At 52.0% G+C, this 17,070-nt stretch overlaps 2 protein-coding genes across 2 annotated transcripts in view; both read left to right on the top strand.

Moving 5' to 3' along the window:
- LOC119095285 (prominin-1-like) overlaps nt 1–8,424 on the top strand; it is a 42,449-nt gene extending 34,025 nt beyond the window's left edge. The window contains exons 7-14 of the mRNA XM_037218142.1: nt 447–551; nt 1,316–1,481; nt 4,588–4,708; nt 5,607–5,759; nt 6,169–6,384; nt 6,829–6,961; nt 7,380–7,484; nt 8,128–8,424. Of these exons, the coding sequence (XP_037074037.1) occupies nt 447–551; nt 1,316–1,481; nt 4,588–4,708; nt 5,607–5,759; nt 6,169–6,384; nt 6,829–6,961; nt 7,380–7,484; nt 8,128–8,424 (1,296 nt within the window). The remainder of the gene's footprint in view (nt 1–446; nt 552–1,315; nt 1,482–4,587; nt 4,709–5,606; nt 5,760–6,168; nt 6,385–6,828; nt 6,962–7,379; nt 7,485–8,127) is intronic.
- Nucleotides 8,425–10,470: 2,046 nt separating this feature from the next.
- LOC119095283 (prominin-like protein) overlaps nt 10,471–17,070 on the top strand; it is a 36,754-nt gene continuing 30,154 nt past the window's right edge. The window contains exons 1-4 of the mRNA XM_037218141.1: nt 10,471–10,479; nt 10,880–11,001; nt 11,846–12,019; nt 12,420–12,512. Coding sequence (XP_037074036.1) covers nt 10,471–10,479; nt 10,880–11,001; nt 11,846–12,019; nt 12,420–12,512 — 398 coding nt within the window. The remainder of the gene's footprint in view (nt 10,480–10,879; nt 11,002–11,845; nt 12,020–12,419; nt 12,513–17,070) is intronic.

Genomic DNA, 17,070 nt, shown 5'->3' with positions numbered 1-17,070 from the left:
GTTACAGAGCAGACAATTTGTGTGCTGAAAGTGTCGATCATTGTGAAAGCTTGTGTATTCCTGAGGGGATGTTTATGACTGTAAAGTCGTGCAGCTTGATGGACTTACATGACTGGGATGCGTTAACGTGAAAGGAAAAATACATGATTTATTGCATTTTGCAACCTAATAAATTGTGATAGCCCACGACCACGGGCCCAATTACATAGAACAAGACTCACTATCAGTGGCATTCATAATAGCCCAATATGATCACGACACCAATTGCAGTAGCAATGACGAGCACTGGCAAAATTTCAACGATTTACTGCCAATCACATTCCCCAACAGGGGATTTGCGAGCGTGCCCAGCCTTCGCCGCCTTCCACGAGCCGTCAGCTGAGTGCGCTCATGCGCCTGACCTGACCTGACCTGGCCTGACCTGAACTCGCCCGACCCGGCCTCAGGCGATCGCCGACCAGTCCCAGCTGCTGCAGAACAAGGCGGACCAGCTGGGGGTGGGCCTTCAGGACGCGCGTGCCGAGCTGACCGTGCTGCTGCGCTCCTGCGAGGCGCCGCGCTGCCGACAATTGGGAGCACGGTTTAACCTTTCGCAACTCAGCGTCGACAACTCGTTTAAACAGGTGATTCCCCCTCTTCCTCGCTGTTGCCACCTCCGCCGATTACGTCATTCCTCGATTCATCACGATGACGTGGTCAATAGGGCATAACCATATATATATATATATATATATATATATATATATATATATATATATATATATACTTGGCAGCTATATATATATATATATAGTATATATATATATATATATATATATATATATATATATATATATATATATATATATACTTGAAACTTGGCAGCAGCTTATTATATATATATATATATATATATATATATATATATATATATATATATATATATATATATATATGTATAGCGTTCGATTGGATTTGGTTGCGAGAGGTGACATTGGCCATCCCTCGGTCGCGATGTGCGAATCATTGCGATGGATTGGGTGCTCTTGTCTCTGCCATAAACCTGGACGGGTTCTGCCTTTGTGCATGCTTGCATGCTTCTCATATCGTTCTTCGAGCATGTTATAAAAAAGTGATGTGACAAGGTGACATTCATTGTACATGACATATCCCTAAAATTTCATGTTGTCATCGTCCGTTTTCTGTCAAAACCTCCACTGATAGCCTTTTGACCTGATTTGACACCCTCTCCAACTATCGCCACCCCGTCACCTGGTCGTGCAAGCCTTCAGAATCTGCTGTGGTCCGTCTCGCTGATCAGTATCGTGACCTCCAGCTGCCCGACGTGTCGAGGACGGCCCGCGAGATCTCCGCCCTCATCGAGAACGGCATCGAGAGCGAAGTTCGCTCCGGCAAACAGGCGCTCGACCAGCTGTCTGAGCGCATCCAGGCAGAGGTGGCGGCCATCGTGCCCGAGGTCCGGCAGAGTATCAGTCGGGAGGGTGAGTTATGTGTAGCTGGTGGTCATGAGCACAGGTGCGACCAAGAGGCATGCTCTCAGGTGAGTTATGAGAGGCTGGTGGACACGGGCGCGTGTGCGACCATGGTGGTTGGCTAGGTGAGTTATGAATAGCTAGTAACCACCAGGTGGGAATTTGTGGACGAGCGTCACCGAAACACCCTCCTCGAAAGTTCACTCACTCGGTGCAGCTTATGAGGAAATACAGAACTGCTATTCAATAAGTAAAAAATCAAACAGCCACAAGTTTTGCATGCCCCTGTGCATCAGTCTGGATTGCCCTTGATCCAAAAGTCTTAACTGAAAATCAATGTCTGTTCCGACCAATTACGAAATGAAAATACTAGTGGCAGCGACCGGTTGTTTGGCTAATAATGTTCTTGGAAGCTATTTAGACCCAGGCCGTGTCATCATGGGAATAGCCAGGCCGTTTTTATTCCATCATGCATAGTGGTCTTGTTTTAGGGGTCAGAGGCCAGGGGCCGCGCGCACCTACCGCCCTTGGGCCGCTGCTGCTGTGCATACCTAGCACCTCACTCATTGCACTCGAAACGCTTACGAACATCCCCTCCCCGATTTGAAACGCAAAACGGACTGTTGGTAACTGGTGTTCACCTCGTTGGCTTGGCAGCAGTGCTGTGGCAGTCGGTTGGAGTTTTTAATTTAGCGAACCAATAAGCTTTCATTTGACGAGCCTTACTGTGGCGTCACACCTTTGTCATACAGAACGTTTCAGCTAGCTGCCCATTTCTGCTGATTGCGTCCGACGGCGCTTCGATTGGCCACCCTGTTCACCGGACGCAGTCGCCACTGCCCTCTGCTAGCCGCATGAGTCACCACGACAGTCTATGGCTCGCATGGCGTGAACAGGACCGGACGGCCTTGAGCCGGATGTGTTATGTGCAGCTGGTGGATATAAGGGCAGTTCGGCGCTGACTGCTAACGTTCCGGGGTAAAACGGGCCGGCGCCGCTCTCGTCGGGCCCAGCACGCCCGCCCGTTCGTTGGCTTGCATACATAAGACGTGGCTGCAAATCGGCTGAGCTGTTTTGGGAAAAATGTGTAGATTGGATGCAAGAAGACTTAATTGAATTCGAAATGGAACAGCCGGATTGGTCAGGGATGTAGAGTAGCATAAATAGTAGCATAAAAAATGGTTTGAGTTTATTTTGACTCTAACTTTTTACCCTGATTTAGATCGCTTCGTGCATCATGCACTGGTGGCATCGCTCAAAGGCAAAACCGGGTGTTTGGGCGGGAGAAAGCCAAATTGAATCTACGAAAAGGCCCAGGGCTGCCACTTCCTAAAATCGGTGCCAGGGTGGGGGCTAAACCGAGAAGGCTGACATTCTTAAAACCCCAAAACCTGATTCATTTCCGGGGTTCGGCCACTTGAATTTGTGGCCCCAATGTCAAGAATAGAAAATGGGAAGTATTTTATGAATGCAAATCGTTTTGTGAAGGAATGTTTCCCTATTTCGAGCCCATATGAAGCTGCAATGTTGTGAGGAACTTTGAAATAGGTGAAATTCACAGCAAGCATTTTTTGTCAACTCATTGGTGCTATCCAATCGGGCCTTTCTTGTTCACAGGAAATATCTAAGTAGCCGGCCAGATATGCTCACCGAAACAGGTCTCTCGTTTTTCATTCATGGAAGGTGACCCGGGGCGAAAAACACACCGTTCTGTGCAGAACGGTGCGTCATGACACGTACGGGCTACAGAAGAGTGTGCAAATGATACGTTTTCCGTCGACGCTATGGAAAATGCATCATGGACACTGCCAGGAAGTGTCTATACCTAGAAGTAAACTGAGCTTGCACAACCTAAACAGACATGTCGACAGCTGGATGAACTCAGCAGGTGTAGGCTGGTAATCGGGCGTGTTTCCACCTGGTTGCCAGCCTAGCCTACCACCAGTCAGAATGACCGGTTTAAACAACTTTGGAGATTCGATATGAGCAAGGAAGACCCTGCGCTCGTTATTGTAGTGGGGGGGGGGGGGGACATCATGAGTTGACAGTTCCCTGAAAGATGATTGGCCTTCAGTTTGCAAAGAGGTACTGATTGAACGGCAAGTAAGCATCGTAACTTTTGAGAAGCGACATTTCGAAGCGGTCCTCATGGTAAGATTGATTTATTTGCAATCCCCCCCACCCCCCAGTATTTCTGTCACCCTAGAATACACCGCGTAAAAAAGTTAATTCCGATCGTCGACGCCGTTTTGTGGTGCAATCAGGTGAAAGGTAAACCACCGAACTAGGTTTTACACCCAGGTCCCTCATCATACTGCATAACAATTCAGCACCATATGCGGATCCTGGGGTGGGGGGAGGGGAGCACTGGGCCCTGCCCCCCAAAAAACTCTGAGAGTATGTTTTGGCCCGTCCCCCAAACATTCCCAGAAATTCATAAAAGTTTCGTCTACCCACCTTAAAAGATGTACCTCAAAATAATAGCCTACATAATAGTAAATACGTAATAGCAAAAAATACCTCAAAATGAGGGTTACGAGCTTGGTAAACATGCATACTGGATAAAGAAGATTCAAAAGCATTCCTGTGCTAGAATGGTGTCCCTACTAGGTACTCGCGAGAGGCACCATGCATTGGACCTCGGATCCCATACCAGCGAGCTGGCGACGAACGGTTGCCCCCCCCCCCCAAAAAAAAACAACAACTCCAGTCTAGATCCACCCCTGTTCAGCACTCCCCCATGACTGTTAAGATGGCAGTCCTTAATTACAAATGCGGAGCGAGAAGCGTGGGTTTCTGATCACCCGTCCTGCGAGCATAGTTCTCATAAAATACCAATTATTTTACGCTACTACCGTCTTTGAGCATTATTTCATGGTCGTGTACCTTGTGCTGAAATATGTGACTACTGGCTAAATGCGTAAAATAGAAGGTACAAGTCACCGTTTATTAAAGGTGAGAAACCGTCGTTTGGGGAGATTAAATTGACGTTAGGGAAGAATGTACCAGGTGGTGGGATGGACGGCTGGACGTGTCCTTAAACGAAGCTGTGTGCCTCTGCCCTTCTGCAAAACTCTTGGCGCAGCTTTTCCGCAACAGTCGTTGTCTCCCCCAGGCATTCAGCTGCAGGGGGTCGCCACTAACATCACCAGCGTGCTAGACGAGGTCCAGCTGCGGCCTGCTCACAGAGCCATTGACGAGGCAAACGACTACCTGCGTCAGTACGGCGCCTTCAGGTAGGCCCTGCCGCCGCCGCCGCCTCGCGCGCGCTGGGCGCGGCGCGACTACCTGCGCCAGAACGCCGCCGTCGCCTCGCACGCGCTGGGCGCGGCGTGGTTCGCTGTGTGCCTTGGAAACACCAGCAGACGCGTGTTCATGAGACTCACCGGGAACGTGTGCCCCCCCCCCCCTTGCATGTGTTGTGTGTACGCATCGCGTCCATGGGGCCATCCACAATGGGGCGTAGCTATCACAGACCGGTGTAAAAAAGTAGATAAGAACATGGAGGTACAAAACAAAACACGCGACACAGAGACGCCCATTCACCGGTTATCAATAAATAGCACTAGTACTCCAACAAGTGCGCTCTCACTGTGCGTACGAAACGCTCCCCCTTGGAGACACCAGCAAGGGTATATTCAAGAGGGACACCGGTGAACGTGCCCCTCCGCTGTTCCCAAGCTTTGATTTGCATTATTATGCAAGTGAATAAATGCCGGCAATTAAGACATCAGGATACCGCTTCGACAAGGATTGTCATGTACGGCATTGTTAAACGACATGCCAGAAAGGTGCTTGCCTGCGCTGTGCAAAAACTATTTATTTTCCTCAAATATTTGTAGCTAACATCCCCATTGTGTAATCCTGCATGCTTTCCTATGCACGAGTGCTGCCGAGGTCAAGTGATGCAAGCGCGCCGTACGGTGTAATGTACATTTCCGTGAGCCAGCTCTGCCCGCCGTGCAAGGTTACACATGTTCCTGATTGTCTTGTTACAATTTACCGTTCATAATTGCATCAACAGCTCGCCATCTTTCCACGCCAGATACTGCACTGCACATGCCTTGTTCATCATCTTAGCGCACAATTCCCCCACGTGACGTCACTAATCAGTGTTGCTCCTCCGCGCACCAGATACTACGTGTTCCTGATCATCTCGGGCCTGGTGCTGATCATCACGTTTTGTCTGACGGTCGGGATCTTCTGCGGCTTCTGCGGACGCCGGCCGGGCAATGTCTACGGGGACGGCACGTGCAACAAGGGCACCGGTGCCAACTTCCTCATCAGGTAACGGAGAAAGCGCGACAGAACTTTGGGAGAGGACTGTGCGAGAACCTGGCCACTTATCCACTGGTCTGGTGACGAATTCGTGCTACTGCAGGGTTTTTTTTTTAGGATCGCTAGGCATGCTTTTAGAGCGCCGTCAGTGTTGCCTGTTCGTGAAAATTAACTTGGATATATTTCACATTCTAGAGCGCTGGTCTGGGTGTGTTTGATGATCAGTCACCAATTGATAGATCACATCGTCTACGTGTGACCATGTTTTGTCACCATTTTGACGTTTTGTTTTGAACCATATAGTCTTTGTCACATCATGCGCATTACAATGGACTATGTCACAACAACGCAGTCAAATGAGCGTGGCGTCACTATCACTCCCCCCCTCTCTCTCTTACGCGCTCGGCGTCATTTCCAGCGGCACGTTCTTCTACTTTCTGTTCGGCTGGCTGCTGCTGCTGCTCATCACGTGTATGTTCCTGCTGGGCGGTCTGGCCCAGTTCTACCTGTGCGACGGCCTGGCCAACCCCTCGGCGCCCGGCAGCGGCCTCGCTATCCTGCAGGCCGTCTATCCGCTGGAGAAGCTGCTCCCTCAGCTCGAGCCCACAGGCTTCGATGTAGCGGAGGTGGTCAGGTGTGTGAACTGCTAATCAATGGGTCAGGTGTGATCCATGTCATGTGAACTGCTAATGTGAACATGGTGTGTGAACTGCTAATTAATGGGTCAGTCCGGTGTGTGAACTGCCCAGTCAATTGTAGATGGTGGATATTGCTTAAGGTAGGTGGATGGCAGTGGCGGCGCTGGCAACCGGGAAATCGTATATGCGTTTTTTTATTATGTGCGGTTTGGTGGAAGCCTGATGAATAAAAACCTGCTTGCAAAAAAAAAAAATAGATGAGTATCGCGCATTCCGACTTCAAGCAACAAGACTGCTCGTGCGTGACTTAGCCAAGGTCTTGGGCGACGAGAATGCGGTCACATTCATCTTTGTCAGGTGAAAGCATTCTACTGGGCAGCGGACTGTTTCGGGCCTCTTCGCGACAAAAGCAGAGCCATAATAGTACTTTATGTTTGCAGCCGATGCCATCGCAACCAGTCAATCTACAAGGTGCTCAACCTGGAACCCGTGTTCGATATTTCTCAGATCAGCACCTACAAACGGAACCTGGGTCTGGATGACCAGCTGGACAGGCTACGAGATGAGATCAGGGTAGGTAGATGCTCATAACCTAGACGGACTGCTTGTGATGGTTCGTCCGGGAGAAGGATATAACTGCCGGGTTATGTCTGTCTAATGCTCCACATAATCGGCAATAACATAATGCTTTCAGTGGAGAGCACCTCTTGGAATCAGTAGGTGGGCACAGTCGAGCAGTTGGCATGACATGGAAACACGGCCAAAGATTTGTTCTCAGCCGTTGAACAAACACCTGAGTTCTTGCAGTGGTGGGCGTAAGCCGACCTTTGTCAACATAAGAACAGAGATGATATTTGAAAGTCTCATATCTTCATTTGCGCACCATGTATGTGTGCTGATCAAAAAATTCAACGACTGCACTTCCGCCCATGTGCGCGCCACCACATGTCTTACGTTTGTCCTCACGATAACCGCGCCGCGCGCCTTTCAGGTGGACACGGACATAGAAATTCTGACGCCGCGAGCCCGGCAGCAGCTGATAGATTTAGCCGAGACGGACTTAGCGCAGGTCAACTACACGGCCTTTGCTGTCGCGGTACGTATCAAACTGTCTGTGCCCCAGCGTGCGCCGGCGTCGCTCTGGCTGCTGGAATTATTTCATTCGCAAATTGTAGCATTTCATTTTCACTTCAAATGTGTAAGTCGAAGTTTTCGTTTGCATCACCGAGTATGTCCAGTTTTGAACCAAGCCTATCTGTGCTACAAATGAACGATTGGATTGTGAAATTAATCTAGTCTTGCCACCTGTTTGTCATGATAGATATTTTGACTCCATAGAGCAAGCATGTCGCCTCCAAATTAAAACCCCAAAACGGTTTGGGCATTTTCTATTCCTGTTACATTTGTTTTTTACAGCTTTTCCAGTACGTAGTACATCACGAAATGAATATATAGACGTTGCGTGTACGCAGGCAAATATAAGGTACAACTGGTTTCACACAGGTCGAGGTCTTGCTGCGTCAACAATCCAAAAACTTCTGCATAGTTGCTTAAAAGTTAGCTGCAAAACAGACATTACAGCTCAGTTGGTGCGAGATCGGACCTCCACTTGAAAGCCGGATTCGATAACTGGCCTCAGCTGTTGCTATTTGGCGCTCGTGTGACAAACGCGAACGCAGCGTTCCTCACAGTGAAAGCACTACTGTCAAAGCCATCAGCACATGCCGACTGTCCACCAGCTGAAGGAGCGCGTGCTCTCGATCGACCTGCGCAACATGGGGCGCGAGCTGGAGTCAGCCGCCCAGGAGCTACCCAACACACAGCGCAGCGTGGCCACCAAGCTGAGGAACCAGGCCATCATCCTGATGGCGCACCAGCGCGTGGCTGAGGGCATGGCCGAGATCGTCGACGGCGTCTTGGTGAGCTTCCTCACCAGCTGGCGGATGTGGTGGTTTAGTCGGACGCCTCTGGCCGGGCCCGGAATTGGCCGTTTCGGTGTGCGTTTGTTCGGCCTCAGGAAGGACTATAGTAGCTAATGAGCAGCATTATTAGATGCTCGCATTTATATTCACCGTCCGCGCATTGACTCATTAAGCGCATGCTATTTTTACGAGTACAACGGATCAGCCTGTCTTGTCCTCATCAGCTGCACTTTTTCACGGAATCTACGTGGTGGGTCATCATTACGGATGTGCTTAGGAGCATAAGCCTATATCGGCTTATCCATCGTCTGGCAGGAGACATGCTCAAGTCGTATGTCAAACATCCAGCTTCAGGACTGCCATTGCGTCCTCTGTATGCTTCCCATTATTCCCGAGCCGCAGCCACGGTGCGATCAGGCGGGCCATGTTGCCATCCCGCCCTGATGACGTACCATGCCTCCGCACCACCCGGACATCGGGCCATGCCACCATGCTGTCTCGGTCTCGTGCCATGTCGCCACCTGCCCTAACCCCTCACCATGTCACCATCCCGCCCTGACCCCCCATCATGTCACCATCCCGCTCTGACTCCTTCACCATGTCATCATCCCGCCCTCACCCCCCACCATGTCACCATCCCGCTCTGACTCCTTCACCATGTCATCATCCCGCCCTCACCCCCCACCATGTCACCATCCCGCTCTGACTCCTTCACCATGTCACCATCCCGCCCTCACCCCCCACCATGTCACCATCCCGCTCTAACTCCTTCACCATGTCAATATCCCGCCCTCACCCCTCACCATGTCACCATCCTGCCCTGACCCCTCACCATGTCACCATCCCGCTCTGACCCTCATCATGCCACCATTCCGCCCTGATTCCGTACCATACTGCCGTCCCACCAGCACGTCGAATCATGCCACCATGCTGTCCTGGTCTCGTGTCATGTCGCCACTCGCCCTGACCCCTCACTACGCCAACGCCCCACCCTAACCCCTCACCATGCCACCATCCTGCTCTGACTCCCCCACCATGTCACCATCCCGCTCTGACCCCTCACCATGTGACCACCCCGTTTTGACCCCTCACCATGTCACCATCCCGCTCTGACCCCTCACCATGTCACCATCCCGCTCTGACCCCTCACCATGTTACCACCCCTCCCTGACCTCGCTACACGTTACCTGCGCAGAACTCCACGGCTGCCTTGCGGGAGCACGTCAAGTTCAACCACACGGACGTGACTGAGGCGGTGCAGGCGCTAACCTCCCAGGCGGAGGCGGCTCAGCAGTACCTTCGCACGCGAGGGTCGCGCCGAGGTCATCCAGGTCAGAGACAGAGGTCGGACGAGTCGGCGCTAGAGGTCGCTTGGGTCAGCGTGATCCCTGTGGGAGAGGCAGAGGCATACGTGGAGGAAGTCGGGGGGGGGGGGGGGAGTCGGTTTCAAGAACACTCCCGATGTTAATGAGCTGATCAAGAGATGATAATTGGGACTCGCACGACGATAGGAATATAATCATCTTCTCATGTTAGGTTGGTATGGGGCTGCGCCAGCCACTAGACGGGTGTTGAGTGGTGGCTGTCCATGGCTTAAGCCCCTGGGTTCTTACGTCCCTCGCGTTCGAATACCGAGCACATCATGGTCCCTGATACTTATAACCATCGCGGTCGTTGGTGTTACATCAGAGGGTCCGTAATGGCGTGCGGTGCACCTTCCCAAAAAGGCGAAGACGCCAAATCGTCCCCTGACCTTCTCACACCGGTGCCACCAGCTGGCGGAGGACTTCACGTCTGAATTCATCTCGCACGTGAACGGCTACTCGGAGCGCGTGGAGCGAGCCTTCGGGCGAACGGTGGGGCGGTGCGGCCCCCCTTAGCACCGTGTACAACTCCACGGCCATCACGCTCTGCAGCAACGTCATCTACCCTTTCGTGAGTGTGGAGGCAGACTCTCTCATCCCTGTAATGGGATGTTGACGTGGGCAAGGAGGGTAGCTCATCTGTGCCTTCTCACCCAGATGGAGATGTGGTCATTGAAGGCTTTTGGAGGAGGATTCTGGCCTGGGTCTGTTGATTCGGAGGCACAAACGCTAGCCTGCCGTTCGCTTAATGAAGTGGTAGCTATAGTGAAATAATATTGCATTCTACCGTATTCAAATGGCGCGGGTAAAATGACTCTCTCTCTCTCTCTCTCTCTCTCTCTCTCTCTCTCTCTCTCTCTCTCTCTCTCTCTCTCTCTCTCTCTCTCTCTCTCTCTCTCTCTCTCTCTCTCTCTCTCTCTCTCTCTCTCTCTCTCTCTCTCTCGCCCTCTCGTTCTGTGGCTCTCCGGCTCTGGCTCTCTGGTCCTGGGTCTTGCTTTTGCTTTGCTTTTGCTTGCTTTTTCTCTTGCTCTTGCTCTTGCTCTTGCTCTTGCTTTTGCTCTTGCTCTTGTTTTCGCTCTCGCTCTCATGCATGCTATCCAACCACTAAAAGCTATCGAACAGTCGTCAATACCCTCCATCATGCCTGACCGCCATATCCGCGTTGGCTCGCCGTCACCCCGCTGACGGCGCCGGCTGGCCGACAGAACGCCTTCTGGGCGGCAGTCGGCTGGTGCCTGCTGCTCTTCATCCCGTGCGTCATCATCAGCCTGGCCTTGACGCCCCTCTACCGCAAGTCGGAGCCCTTCTCCGAGGGCCTGATGGACACGTGAGTGGCGAGGCGACCCCTGGACTCCGCCTGATTGCTTGTGTTTGGTGGGCCGTGCACGAGGGAGCGAATACAGCGGCGTGTGTTGACGGTTTTTGCCTGTGGCCTGTGGGATCTAAGTGATCTGTGGTCTTTATGGTACACAGATACTCGGGACAGGCTTAGTCAAGCGTGCCGCGCGCCGCTGGTGATCCATGATGGTACCCTCCACTAAACGATTTCTGGTATGTCGCTGCCTGTCTTTATTGAGAATTCACTCAACCAGTTTTTGACTGATGTGATCAACATGTGTCGCTCCAGTACCATGACGTCAACCTCCGAGAATACTGTTATTCTGTCAGCTGATTTCCGTTGTGCTGACCTGGCATCAGCGCATGCCGTGGGTTGTCTTCGGTCTGACTTTGTTTGTCTGATATCCAAACTGTTCTTGCAGCGATCTGTACGACGCCTACGGTGATCATGACCACATTCCCCTGGCAAAGTAAGCACTGGATGTCGGGACTGAAAATGTATCCTTCATGGCCAATTGCCCACTAACCTCCTAAGATCCAAACAGTGAGCAACGAATATTTTCCGTAGACCGTTGTTTCAGAAAAAAGCTTGAAGACGGCATATGTTTAAGCTTCAGAGTACCGTTGCTTACCGCCAAACAGTTTTGGCTTGGTTTGGGCGCAAGGAATAGTTGTGTGGCAAGACAGATCGTTGACTAATGTGGTTGGCCATGCGGGCTACAACGGTAATGTTGCAGCGCTTTAAACGATCTGAGTATTCCGCGATGATAACCGCGCGTTGTCCAGCCTCCGCTAGGTGTCAGCCGCGTCTCTGACGGCCCCTCCGTCCGCAGCGTGCGAGATCAGCGCGGCGACCGGCGGCGCAGTCGCTCGCACGACAACAGCCGTTACCATGGTTACAGCCCCGAGTCGCCGTCGTACTCGGCCATTCCGCCGCGCGGCCAGCACTTCAGGCCACTGGGAGCTACGGCCGAGCTGGGGGACACCGAGCCTAAGGCACCGCCGCTGTGAGTCGTGTAGCGTGCGTGTGGGGAGGGGGAGCGGGGAGGGGCGTGTTTGAGAGTGATGTTCAGCTTTCTGGCGTGCCTGGTGAAGGTTTCCCAGCACTGATTGTTGTGTTTGCTTAACGACATTAATTTATTATCACAGCTGTTTGGTACGTTGAAGTCAAATTTTAGCTCCGTCAGCCATAGCGAACTTAACCGCGCGCTGCAAAGCAGTGACGAACACAGGACACAGGGCATACGCACGGTCTCCTCCAAGATACTCCATTTCGTCCATCAAATATCCATCCCTCTCGACAGACCACTAACTAACCCCGGAAACACTGCTACCCCAACCCAGCGGTGGCGGCGCCTCCGCAGCCGCCCGCCGCCCGCATCACTAACCGAGCCGTCCGTTGGCTAGGTGGGAGGAGATGCACGAGGGTCCGCCCGGCTACCCGGACAGCCCGCAGGCCACCCGCGAACGGCCGCCGCCGTACTTCCCGTCTGAAGCCGCGTGAGTGCCTCTCCTCAAGTCGGTGCGAGTGTCCCATCGAGGCCGCGTGAGTGCACGCCTTCGAGCCGGTACGAGTGGCCCATCAAGGCCGCGTGAGTGTCTGGCTTCGAGCCGGCGCGAACGTCCCATCGAGGCCGCGCGAACGGCTCTCGAACCCTGCGTTAAAGACTCTCCGAGCTAGCGTGAGTGTCCCACACCTTCAAGCTAGCGTGAGTGCCTGCTGCGAGTCGGCTTGAGTGCCTCCCGAGCCAACCCAAGCTTGCACGAGTGCTTCCCCGAGGCTGTGAGTGCCCACTCAAGTCCCCCTTGCCGCCGTTTGTAAATCATCCTCAAAGTCGGTATGGGTCAATTTCATAGCCTGCGTAACCACCCTCCGAGCCTATTGTGTGCCTATCCCAAGACCTCATGTATGCTCCAGTGAACCTGGGTGAGTGACCCCAAAGTGCAGTGCGATCTTTCTGCCCCCTGTACGGCTTAATCAGTAAATATAAGTCGGTACTGTAAATGTTTGATATCCTGAGGGCAGATGGCTGACACCGACCCATCCCACGTTACTCCGGCAGGATCCGCCACGCGTAAGCCGAAGCCCTTCAGCACCAGCCCTGGAGGCTCCCACTGCCAGCCGCGCCCCCCCCCCCCCCCCGGAAACGGACCCCCCAACCTGCACTCTGAAGCGGCCCGCGGCGGCGGTCGGTCGGTGATACGCTGGTGTCGTCATGGGGGTTCCGTTGGTCGGGCGGAGAGTGGGGCGCGCCCTTCTGCGCGACACGACACTCGGGTGTGGGGGTTTCGTTACACAGCGATCTTGGCCGGATGTCTGGTGGGGACACGCGTGTCTGCGGGATGTCTCGCGAGACACTGATCTCGGTCGGCTCTCTGATGGGGCGTCTCTGTCGGATTTTGCTTTTTTGCGAGCCGCCGACACCCGCCAGGCATCTCTTAAGGCACCGGGCTCCGTTGGAGGTCTCTTGAGACGCCCGTCTCCGCAGTGTCTCACTGAATGCCCGTCCCTGTCTGATGTCTTGTCTGACAATGGATGTGGAACGCCGTGTGAGACACCGCGTTCTGCTGGATGCCACACGTGAGACGGACTTTCTTCTCCATTTCCCCGCGTGTGTAAGCGGGCTGTGATATTTTGTGTGTTCGCCAGTCAGCGTGATGGTGCGTGGTGTGTGTTTCGTGTATAGGCGTCACGCATGCACGACTATACGGTCGGTGCGCGACCTCTCACGTGACACCGAGGATCACTGAACCGAGGTTCGGTCTTCCAAGCCGCCTGCCACTGTGGCGGCTTGCATGCATACCTTAATCAAAACGCGTGGTGATTGGCGGATGTGGACGCGGTGGTTCTCATTGAGCTGACTCCATATGCACATGCCTATGTACAGAGTTCCGTATCAAGTTCATGCCATGCTTATTGTGTGGAGTTCCGTGTGGAGTTCATGTCATGCCTATGTATGGAGTTCCGTATGGAGTTCATGCCATGCCTATGTATGGAGTTCCGTGATGGCGGGAGGCGTGGGGCGCTCTTCCCGCGTCTGTGAGTCAGCCGGAGTTTCAGTACTTGTGTGTTAGTGATGGTGCTTGATGCCTTATGGGAACACGTCGCGATTCCCTGGTGGCAAACTTTACTGAGGCAGAGCGTGACGCCGGACCCTCGTTTGTCTGCTTCATAGTTATGCCATTGACAGTGTTTCTCTTGTTTCGACGAGTGTAACCGTCATTTGAACGATTGTAAATAGGTATGTGCCACCTGTGCGTGTAACATCGCTTTTGTACATACAGCTGGGAACGGTTAGATCGTATGTTACGCTGCAATTCTACGTCGTTCTGTAATTGGTGGAATTATTTCAGACGATGAGGCCAGCCGCCGCTCGTGATACAGGTCACGTGTGCTCACAAAGTGACTGCCAGGAACTGGGTCGGGACATCATCTTGTCCATGAGTTAGGCGCACGTGGGGTTGATATGCGGTAAGAATTATCGTCCTGTCGCAGCATGGATGGATGTTGGGTTGCAGTGCTGGAAGGCCACACCGTCCAGTCGGCTCGTTGTGAGACTCGGACCCTTCCCGCGCTGTATACAGGAGCTGACGTGACAGGTGAGCTGATGTCAAACTTATGTCAGCGTGGCTTCTACACATGCAAGTGATGTAATCTGGTGATATCCGACAAAGTGGGGAAATGTGTCATCGCGATGTAAATACACCATGCCCCTGGATTCGTTTTAAACCCCTGCGTGTCTCGCAGTTCAGATTCCAACCGCACTAGCCCTTGAGAGTGATACAACCCTGCGATGAAGCGCGGGAGTGCCCGTGGTTGATCCAGGTCAAACTGTTAATCCAAGGTTTCCAAAACTAGTCTCGCAGGAGCAAGAAACCGGTAGACTGAACACATTAGGGGCTGGCACTCACCCCGCCAAGTCTTCCTGAGATGGTCTGCCTTTTCTGCCCGCTATGGTTGGTTGGCAAGACCTACACGTTACTCAAGCAACAACCCAATGTGTGAGGTAGCTCAGGTTGTCACGCGGCTGCCATGCGCGCGTACCCCAACACTGCTAGCACGTCAGCTGGAGGACTCACGTGCCGGTCAAATTCGTGGGTCCTCGCATGGAAGCACCCACGAAGTTGCGAGTACTTCCATGTGAGCAACTCAACCCGGGTAGCGGGTTGGGTTGGGTAAAGATGCGAGTGAAAGTTACCGGTATAGTTACAGGTATGGATAAGGGCATTTACAAAATGTCTGACAGGTAGTGCAATGTGGAACGCTCCACAAAATTACTGATGGTGCTTGTTTTTGCCACAATTAGCTCCACTCACGCTGCTTTTGCAATTATAACCAAAGAAGTGTTAGATTGGGCGTAGACTTCCCCAACTCTTCCTTGACACGCGCTCGGGTGGGAGGAGGTCAATTTGCCCCGCCCCCCCCCCCCCCGGCGGTTTTCCCCGGAAAAGTTTTTGAGCGGGGCGGCGTAGCCACGCTAAATTTCACATAGCTTTTATAACAGGAATAGCGTATCGTTTGATATAAAAATTTAGATGTAGCTCATAAGGTCGCTGACCTACGGCAGGACGAAGTCAGGCCATGGATTCTGCGAAGACAATGTCTATGGGATCGTTCAATCTGATGCAACAACGGAAGTGTTGACTAAACTCTTACCACATCTGCGGTAGCTTCTTAGGCAGCACAACAGCTGAATGAACAAATTCCATTGACCTAGCATCAGATATGAATGCCAGGACAAGGTTGAAGCCAACCTGTCTTATCGCTCTGGAGTTTTTCTGCATGGGTTTGATTCTGGTTGCTCATTTGCATCTATTGATAACAGGAAACGTAAGTTATCCAGTGCCGTTAGCGAGGAACATTATTCACATAACTTCGGAAGTAGTATAAGCCTTATTCCTTGGAGAAAACCAGGAGAATGGATCTATAGTTGGGTCGATTTTCGATAAGGGTATGTTGTCGAAATATCAAGTGACTATATCTTCATTCTCCTGGTTTTTCTCCGAGGAATAAGGCTATTACTACTTTCTTAAAACAGGAAACGCATTCAGCATCTTCCAATGACTTCTTAAAGGTCATAATAGATCACTGACTTACAATAACCAAGGTCAACATTTTGCTTTTTAGGAACATACTGCCTGGCGTCATCTTTGACTCTCACTCAAATGCAAAAATCAAAGCAGTCTTGTATGGCTTTGGTCACCATGACCTTAAAAGGTCACCGCCGCCTTTAAACAAAAAGTCAGTGGCAACGACGTCACTGACCAAAATGAGCACCAGTGACCTTTTGCTTAGAACAGATATCTAGGCTCACGGTGGTCCCTTAAAATGCTCTGAGGGCGCTTTGGACAGCAATCTGAGGATTGACCTTGTTTGACCTTATTTGATCCGGAGGTCATGACTCAGGAACCTCAAATTTTGACACAAGTGAATTCACGCATATGCCAACACATCCTGTGAATCTGGTGTCAGCTCTCTTAGTGTCTAAGATTCCAGGATGGGGGGTTAAATAGGCCCCGCCCACCCCAGCGAAGGGTATCTTTAACCGGCCACCCGGGGCGTTTTGATTTAAACCAAACAGCTGAACAAATGTCGCTGGGTGAGTAACATGTGGGTGGAACCAGGGACGGCAACACCATGGGGAACGTGGGAGATGCGTCAACCACAACTTTTAGAACGTGGGAGACTCCTCTACAACCCATGAGACCCAAATTGCCGAACACGCGCACACACGTTCCGGTAAAAAGAGTAAAGGAACAAAGAATCTCACGCAGAACGCCAAACGTGCAAACTTGACGTGATTTTTACAACGCAGTGGACAGCAAACGGAAGACCCGACGCGCGTAACCTTTCAACAGGGAGCTCATCGCACTATAAACCAGTTCTTGGCATGCGTGATACGGTAAAAACTGCCGACAGGAATGCTTCATTATTACTTTTTTTGTCAATTTGTACGATTGATCCTACGACGTTATTTCTGCCGTCTGTGTTCGTTTCATGCGGCATTAGTGATATGACATCTGATGTCATTGGAAGTGGTTCACTTCCAATGCAAGT

This window comes from Pollicipes pollicipes, unplaced genomic scaffold, assembly GCF_011947565.3.
Source record: "Pollicipes pollicipes isolate AB1234 unplaced genomic scaffold, Ppol_2.1 Scaffold_4219;HRSCAF=4965_pilon_pilon_pilon, whole genome shotgun sequence".
NCBI lineage: Eukaryota > Metazoa > Arthropoda > Thecostraca > Pollicipedomorpha > Pollicipedidae > Pollicipes > Pollicipes pollicipes.
Note: the sequence above shows the minus strand (reverse complement) of the source record. Positions and strands in the feature narration are given on the sequence as shown.